This window comes from Gekko japonicus, unplaced genomic scaffold, assembly GCF_001447785.1.
Source record: "Gekko japonicus isolate JY-2015 unplaced genomic scaffold, Gekko_japonicus_V1.1 scaffold883, whole genome shotgun sequence".
NCBI classification, from domain to species: domain Eukaryota; kingdom Metazoa; phylum Chordata; class Lepidosauria; order Squamata; family Gekkonidae; genus Gekko; species Gekko japonicus.
This window is the reverse complement of record NW_015169801.1, coordinates 102,762-111,952: the sequence shown is the minus strand read 5'-3', so window position 1 is coordinate 111,952 and position 9,191 is coordinate 102,762. Positions and strand designations below refer to the sequence as shown.

Sequence of the window (9,191 nt, the reverse complement as noted above, 5' to 3'; positions counted from 1 at the left end):
ATGTTGCCTGAGGAGGAACATCATCCTGGCGCTCCGGCGTTTATTCCATCGGCCGCCAATGAGAGTCATCGACCATCTTGGATTTTAAAATGAACTTTAAAATGAATCTCATCATGTACTGTAGAGCACCATTTTAGCTTGTATTTATTGAAATTTTAATGTATTTTATGCTTTGTCATCGGCTTGGCCGCTGTTAGCCACTCTGGGCCGTATGGGTAGGGCGGGATATAAATCCCAAGAATAAATAAATAAATAAATAAATATTAATTCAAAGATGAATGAATAAAAATTGAATACAAAGAGTCAGCAATAAACTACCATACTACAAGACAGACTTTTGCTTCTAATTGCAAGATATTGCCTGTAAAACAAAACAGCAGTTAAGACATGAAACGAAGTAAACACAGCTGATAACACAGGATGTGATGAGGTTACTAGATAAAGTAGAAGAACTGATACAGCCAAGGATCAAAACATATCAGATGCAGCTCTGTGCAACAAAGGTCTTCTTTTAGACAAAGCTGATGAATCATAGTTAATTTTCTGAAGTTAAACAACGTATGCATGCCAAGTAGATATCAAATCCATGAGAAATGTTTATTTTTTAAAAAAATAGTAATTTGACTTGTGAAGCTAATCAAATTTCCATATGTAAGTAATCCAGCAAGAATAAAGTAACAGGAGAACATACATATTTTTTTCTGGTCATTTATGGAATTTTTAGTTGTCGATAATGCAATCATGTTCTAGAGCAGCAAGAAACTCATGGCTACAAAAAAAGAGGTCCCCTTCTTCTGATTTTAAAAAAAGGGACAACCTACCTTCAGATCTACTGAATACTACCGCAAACATCAGCAACAGGGAAAGACCACAATAAGGGACAGTGAGGAAAGAAAACAATACTAGATGCACTGTGGAGTCATCTAGCACCTAGCAATAAAGAGATGTAAAAATCCCTCAGGTCTTAACAAGTACAGCAAATACTTTAAAAAATTCCACACCATACACACTAGAGTAAAAATAAAAGATAAGCAAAAGAAATTTCTTACCTGTATATCATTTTTGTTGTCAGTACACCTTTCCTCTTTTTCCACTTGAATTTGCTCATGACTTTCTGATTTAATGAAGTGTTCCAATGCAGTATTGTCTTTTACATCTGCCTCTGAACCTTTCATTGTATCACCTTCCTCCTTTACAGTAATAGTATCAGTCATCCTCATTAGAAAATCTTAATTTAAAAATCTACAGGAAATAGGGAGCCTTTAGAAGAGGGGAAAAATAGCATATATTTAAGACGCTCTTTTCAGGAGACATTATGTATTGTCTGAATTACATTGAATTAAAAAACCCTACTTTTGGGAGGCTTTCCCTCCATGAATGTCACTTGCATCATGAATGAGCACAATACAAGAATCAAAATGATGGCTGAAATGCCAAATTATATTAACCTTGCTTAAAACTAAACATTGGGGATTTTTCTTGATTAAAATTCTAACACGAGCTGTCCAGTCAACCAACTAACATTAGCAACTGAAAAGCAAGAAAGTAGCCCAGTTGTCTAGGCAGTAAATAAATCTATAAAAGTCTTCACAAGGATGTTATATGCCACATTCAGACATCACAGTAAACCTGACCCTTACTGCAAATTGTATCTGTAAACCCCGGTTTGCTTGCCTCCAGCACAAAGGATATCTGCCCTATAATGCCGCATTCTATGGCTACTAGGGGCGGTACTACTCTGCAAACTGTGCAGTGTGAATTCAGGCATGATAACAAATTCTGCTTTCTACTCTTGGAACTCGCCTTGCACCATGGCAGCAGCAAGGCAGGTCTAGCTATCGATGTGCACAGGTTTTGCCTGTGAAAACACCGCCCCCACCCATGTGTGACCTGCCACCTGCATTACCTCCCAGGCAGGCTGCAGAGACACTGCCTTTGGAGTCTGCCTGACTGGCTGAGGCAACACAAGAGGGTCCTGATTGCTGCTAAATGTCTCACGCTCCGCTAGGATGAAGCGCATCAACATTCCCCCACCTTTAAAATGAGTGTGGATAGGAGACTCCTAGTGAGATGTGCTGCATTTCAACAACAGTTTCAAGTTTGAGCAGGTCTTGCCAGGCATTTCTGTAGCCTGCTGAGTTAGAGAAGTGATAGATAAGGACAGCTATGATTAATTAAAAAACAAAACAACACACTTCAGATCCTGGCTTCAAAATGCTGGTTTAAGAAAGCCAAACTAATTATACTTTGAGAGCTGCTCAGGTGATCCACTAACTGTAGTTAAACTATCAATGGTTTCAAATTACATCTGAACTGTTAAATATTCCTAATCTCTTAACCATGGTTGAAGTAGCATAAGTGAGCTGCATGCACATCATCAGCCCACTCACTCCCTTTCTCCAGAGCAAGTTCTTCTAACAACCTTTGCCCTCGGCAGCATTAGCATTAAGCTACAGTAAACACCAACCCAGTTTGCACTTAAACCATGGTTTGTTAGCTGACATTTTACTACTGTAAGCATTGGCATTGATGCAATATAATTACAGCTAAGGGAATGAGAGGAAGAACAGATGCAATTCCATGACCTCAGCTAAAACTGAAAAGGTTATGTAGGCCCTTGCTCTAAGCTAGACTGTGGTTGTTGACAACGCTTCCTCTAAGCTGTGGAGTCCTGTGAGCTACTGGCATTAAAGTTGTGAGCAGGTGATTTGGCTTATTGCATAAATTAGTTTGCCCTGGAGCCATCCTTCCTGAGCGAAGATAAAAATGTGTGAACCGGGGGCTAAAAAACTGTGAGCTAGCTCACACTCACTCAATTTAGAGGGAACACTAGTTATTGACTACTGAAATTAAATTGTGGCCATACATAAACTCTGAAAAAGGGAACAATAAAACAAAAGCATACCATCATAAAATAAAAATTTGACTGGAGATACAGCTACTCTAAAATAAGAAAAAATAATTCTTACTCAATACCAAGGCAAGTGATGCTGGTCAGAATAGACCTAAATTGTACCCTTTGACAACTGGAATAAGTGCTCTCCCTCCCAATATAATAATTTCTTGACACTTATGCTGAAGAACTACAAATGTGACTCCTTAGATTTTCTGATCCTGGCTTGTAATTTATTGAGACTTTTCTAGGCCCCACCCCCTCCTAGGCTGACAGTTCAGGTGTCAGATCTGCATGTCTAAGTGAAAGATTTCTGCTCTTCTTCAAGCAACACATAAACAATAGATGCAGGTTACAGATTACTTGCCTGTTGTATCCTGTAGATCCACGACTGCGGCCTTCCACAAAAATGAAATAAAATAATCCAAGGTTCTTTTTCACAGTTGTCAACCAAGATGTCACTTGTGATGAACCATCTCGAATCTGGCAGGAGTCCCATGTCCTTATCACCACTGGAGACTCCTGGACTGTATTATACTGTCTGGCATCAATAATGTCATCCCTTTTAGACTCCTAAAAAAAGCATTTAAAAGTTTTAAAAGAAGCTAAGATTATAAAACAATACTAAACCCACCCTTTCCCCCTCCTTCCCAGATGCATACTTCTCCACAAAACTTTTCACAAGCAATTTCAATGGATAATTTGGCGAGTGGCAGTAAATAATAAGGGTACTGCGGTGGCTCAAGTGGTTAAGGCGCTGAACTGCAGGCTGGAAGGTCGGTAGTTCAGCAGTTCGAGACCCGAGTGCCATATGACGGAGTGAGCTCCCATCTCTGGCCCCAGCTCCTGCCAACCTAGCAGTTTGAAAGCAAGAAATTGCAAGTAGATAAATAGGTACCACTTCGGTGGGAAGGTAACAGTGTTCTGTGCGCCTCGGCGTTTAGTCATGCCGGCCACATGACTACGGAAAGGTCTTTGGACAGTGCTGGCTCTTCGGCTTGGAAACAGAGATGAGCACTGCATCCCTAGAGTCGGATTCGACTGGCTTTCGAGCAAGGGAAACCTTTACCTTTTAGTGAACAATAAATATTCATAAAAACTAGTGGTAAGTGACAAAACCAGCCTGTAAATTTGAAGTACGTTTCAGCTACAAGTTATTGAGATTTCAGGAAACTAGACTGATATATAACTCATTTTTTGCAGAGAATAATCCTTCAGTAGTTCATTCTTGAAAATACTCCCTTCTGTAAGAATATGCACATTTTACCAAAATTGCCTTTTAGCATGAATTTACAAACTGCTAATATCTTTCTTCATCTCTCCCTCATTCAAAAATGTCCTCAGGGAGAGGAATACAAACATAATCTCTCTTGCCAATAAAAATGACAGAACCAAGGCCCAGAGCAATAATATTAGAAAGCATTTAAAATTAACGTTTAAGTAGATCTCCCCCCCCCCCCCCCCCAATAACACAATCCTACGTAATATGTTAGCCGAGGGGCTCACAGAACTGGCAACAATGCACTAGCATAATGGCATAATGGCATACGCGGCTGACTCTGTTGCAACCAAGACCAACCCTGCTGCTTGCACAAAATCAATCACCAGCACTTCTGCCCTTTCCGTAGTACAGATGTGCTATTAAAAGGACTCCGGGCTCTTTTTGTAGCAGGTACTCATTTGCATATTAAGCAACACACCCCTAATGTAGCCAATCCTCCAAGAGTTTACATTAACTCCTGTAAGAAGAGCTCTGTAAGCTCTTGGAGGATTGGCTACATTAGGGGTGTGTGGCCTAATATGCAAAGGAGTTCCTGCTACAAAAAGAGCCCTAATACCCTTTTACCAATTTGTAACCTGTGGGGAGTCTGGAGATCAGTGAAAGCTACAGTGGACATATTCTAGTAATAACTGAAGACAAATGCTGCCCTGCCCAATGCCTACTGAATTCACTACTTTATTTATTTACTTCATTAATAGCTAGCCTTTCTTGTGAAACTCAAGAAGGATTCTGAAATATAAACAAAATAGGCAGCATACATAAAACAGCCAACAAACAGTACAATAGGACGAGGACTACAACATCTGAAAACAACACAGACAAAAATCATGTTAACCCACGACATACCATAAACAATGCAATTAATTTATTAATTATTGTGTGGCAGTGGGTGTAGTACAGCCAGGAGATCCGAAGATTGTCTGGCAGCCTGAAGCTCTACCTCTACTTGTGGAGAGCTAGGTGTATTTTTGGTGCTGAGAGAACTGTGACTGACCCAAGGTCACCCAGCTGGCTGCATGTGGAGAAGTGGGGAATCTAATCCCGTTCTCCAGATTAGACTCCACCGTTCTTAGCCACTACACCAAACTGGCTCCCTCAGAATTGGATAAGAAATGTTCAAAAGGCCACACGTTCTCCATCTTCAATCTTATACTAAGGGATATCTAAGACATACTTGAGAACTCTTGATGGTCCCAGATGTTTGGTGGTAGATTTTGTATCCACTATGTATATTACAAGTTTTCATGTTTGTGTTTGGTGGTAGATTTTGTATCCACTATGTATGTTACAAGTTTTCATGCTTGATGCAACATGGAGCATACTTGAGGCACTTCTTGTAGCTTTTCTGACATCTTGTGGGAACTGACCCGGAATAGGAGTATACTCTTTAACCCTCCCCAAGGTGGGTTTTTTTTAAGGGTTAGTTTATTTTTTATGATGCTGAGTTCATTTTAAAATATCCTTCATAAATTATTCTAAAAATAGCAATCAATGAGGGTGCTAAGCAATGGTTAGTTAGGAGGCATTAAAAATTGGGTTTAGAAATTGCACGGCACACAAGTGCTGTGTTTCTTTGGTTTTGCCTGGGCTTCATTCTCTCTCTCTTTAAATGCTGTTACAGTCAGCTCTTAACCACTACACCAAACTGGCAGAAAATGGATTACAAAAGTAGAAAATAAGGTGGCAAAACCCAAGATAACACCAATCACACTTCCTTTCTAAAAACTGAAATATTCCATTATGTTGTTGTTGTTCAGTCGCACAGTCGAGTCCGACTCTTCGCGACCCCATGGACAAGATCTCGCCAGGCCCTCCTGTTTTCCGCCGTCCTCTTAAGTTTGCTCAATTTCATGTTCGTTGCATCTATGATTATACCAAAACCCTATTTCCTCCGTTAAAAAATGCCTTCCTGAACATGTCCATTTACACATGCTACAGAATGACAGAAGTGTGGAAGTGCTCCTAACCTCCTCAGGCAAGCCATTTCATAAAGTGGGATGTGAAAGAGAAAACTCGGTTAACGGCAGTTGCTGTTATTACCCATTTGCAGGATGGCACCTTCAAAAGGCTTTGCTCAGAGGAGCACATATATGGGTCCAGCACTTTGATAAACAGGACCTTGAACTGCATCTGGTTACTGATCAGTCACCAATGGAGTGGTGGCAGAATCTCCATCTAGCTCCCAATAATAACTGGGCAGCTCCCAGTTGGAGTTTCAGTCGACTTTAAGGGTATGTGGTAGTCTAACCTTGAGGGTGAGCGGGGAGAGGTGGCACAGGGGCCTATAGTGGCCTGTCCCCGCCCGGGCAAGCAGGGAAAGCTGGTGCGGGGGCCTCCGGAGGCCCGTCCCTCCTGGGCGGGTGAGTGGGGAGAGGTGAGGCAGGGGCTGGAAATGGGAAACCATCTATACTTGGGGTGACTGAAGCCAAGGCTGCTACTTGTCTGTGTATGGTGTCTGGTCTAAGACCTTGGGACAAACCATCTTGTGAGAACTGAAGTATCTGGAGAAGACTTGCTGACCGTAGTTGGCATTGCTTCTGCCTACACCATGTCATGTATGCCTTCTATGTATAGTCATACAGATGTGATGTAGATGGGCTGCAGATAGATGACTTCTACCTTCTCCTATTTGATTTTGCATAGCATTTTGGAAATGACTGGAATTGGGGGAAAGGCATAAAGAAGAACTGTCGGTCACGATGCCATCAGGGCATCCACTCATTCCACTTGAGGGCACGTGAATTAGGAGGAGAATCTTGCCACCTTGACATTGTCTTTTGTTGCAAACAGATCTACCTGTGAGCAACCGAGGTGATTCACTATCTGTTGAAAGAGGTCTGGGCTGAGTGCCCACTCTCCTGGCTGTAGCTGGCTTCTGCTTAGCCAGCCCGCTTGGACATTTAGTGAGCCTTGGATGTGTTCTGCCGTTATTGAATCTATGTGGATTTCAGCCCACCACATTATGTGTGCTGCTTCCTGCTGTAATTATCTTGATTTGGTCCCTCCTTGGCGATTTACATGCACTTTGGCTGTATTGTTGTCTGCTCTTAAGCAGATATTCGTGTTTTTTATTTTCTCTTGGAAATGTTCTAGGGCTAGGCGGATCACTCTCACCTCCAGGAAGTTCGTGCTGTGTTTGGATTTCATTTTGGTCCATGAGCCCTGGTACATGTTCCAGTGGGCAATGTGCTCCTCAACCCAACCCATCAGGCTCGCATCCCCTAGTAATCAGTATGTCTACAGACCAGTGAAGTGGTTTTCCCCTGGTGAGGAGGTTCTTGATAGTCAACCAGGTGACTATCAAGGAATTGGGTATGTTCAGTCTGACACATTGTTTGAGGGCAATGTGTCTTTGATATGGTAATATCAGCCACTATAGTTCTTGAGAGCGGGTCCTTGCCAATGGCATGGGATCTACTGCTGGAATCACTGAACCCTGTAATTGTGCTAGCATCATGACATCCGTTTTTTTTAACCATCTGAATTCTTTTTACTGCCTTCACTATTTTCTGTGCCCTTTGTGGAGGTAAAAACAGTCTGCCATATTCAGAGTCTATGATTGCCCTCAGATGGAGTATCAATTGTGATGGAAACAACTGACTCTTCTGGCTGTTGATCAAGAACCTGTGATCTGTGAGGCACTGCATGGTGATCTCAAAATCCTTGACAGCCTTTGTATGGTTTGTATTGCAAACACACATTTCAGGCAACTGAACAGACAACTAAATACGTGGACTTCACTGGATGGCCAATATAGAAATTAAATAGATTACATAATCGAAATCAAAGTCTCTGCTAAAACAAGACCAGGAGCTGAATGTAGTACAGACTATGAATTGTTAATATCGAAATTTAGAAAAAAGCTGAAGAAAAACACCAAAACATTCAAGGTGTCGATTTATAATCTAAAACAACAGTCAGCAATTGCAATTAAAAAACGGGTTCGGCAGATTTATTTCAACAGTTCTATTCTTCATGCTTGATGAGTTTGTTCTTCATAATTTTTTGGAATACTTCCCCCAGATTCTCTTCCTTCCTATACTCATCTGACCTCACCTGGTGTACTCAGGGCTTTTACTCTGGCAAGAATGAATGCTCATTCAATGGTGGCTATGAGAGGCCGGGTTTTGTATCTTTCCTACTCTGACAGAATTTGCTCTTGTTCCTTTGGTAAAATAGATTCAATCTCTCATATTTTACTGGAATGCCCTTTATATTCTAATCTAAGGTGCCATTTTATTCTACCATGGCTGGTGAATTCCAATTATTGTAATCCAAGCAGGGTGGTTCCCCATCTTACTGTCAGATCAAAATCCTAATATAACCTTCAAAGTTGCAAAGGTTTTTTTATTCCATCTTCTAGGAAATAGAGATTATAAATGAAACTTCAGGTTTTTAGACTGTTCAAGGCACTGATTTATAGAGCTGGACAAAGGAAAGGAAAAGAAAGGAGCATATGAGAGCATTTCAGAAGAAAATCCACATGTTTCATAGATTACAGCAAAGCTTTTGACTACATGGATCATAAAAAGCTACGGTTGTTTTTTTAAAAAATGGGTGTGCAACACCATGATTGTTTTGATGCGCAACATATACTCCAGACAAGAGACTACTATTGGGACAGAATATGAAGGAACAGAATGGTTTCCAATTGGCAAAGGTGTCGGACAAGGATGTAATTTTATCACCTTTCTCTTCAATCTATATGCAGAACATATCATAAGGAAAGATTAATTAGATTCAGATGATGGGGGAGTGAAAATTGACAGAAGGAACATTAACAAATTATGGCTGCGGTCACACGCAACATTAGCCACGCAAGAGATACGGAAGACAAGCGGAGTTTCCGGTCGCGATCTCACCAGCACATCTGGGAAGCGTAGCGCTTCCGTGGCACAACTGAGGCTTCCTGCCGAAAAAGCGCAGCAAAAAACTAGTACCTTGGAGGTACTAGTTTCCAGAAACTGCGGGGCAAGGGCGGGCGTCTGATCGCGTTTCCGGTGGCATCCGGCGCCC

At 41.3% G+C, this 9,191-nt stretch overlaps 1 protein-coding gene across 1 annotated transcript in view; it reads right to left on the bottom strand.

The window, feature by feature from the left end:
- Positions 1-1,253, bottom strand: part of R3HDM1 (R3H domain containing 1) — a 75,416-nt gene extending 74,163 nt beyond the window's left edge. Inside the window, exon 1 of the mRNA XM_015417117.1 lies at positions 1,050-1,253. Within this exon, the coding sequence (XP_015272603.1) occupies positions 1,050-1,220 (171 nt within the window). The 5' untranslated portion in view covers positions 1,221-1,253. The remainder of the gene's footprint in view (positions 1-1,049) is intronic.
- Between the last annotated feature and the right edge of the window lie 7,938 nt (positions 1,254-9,191).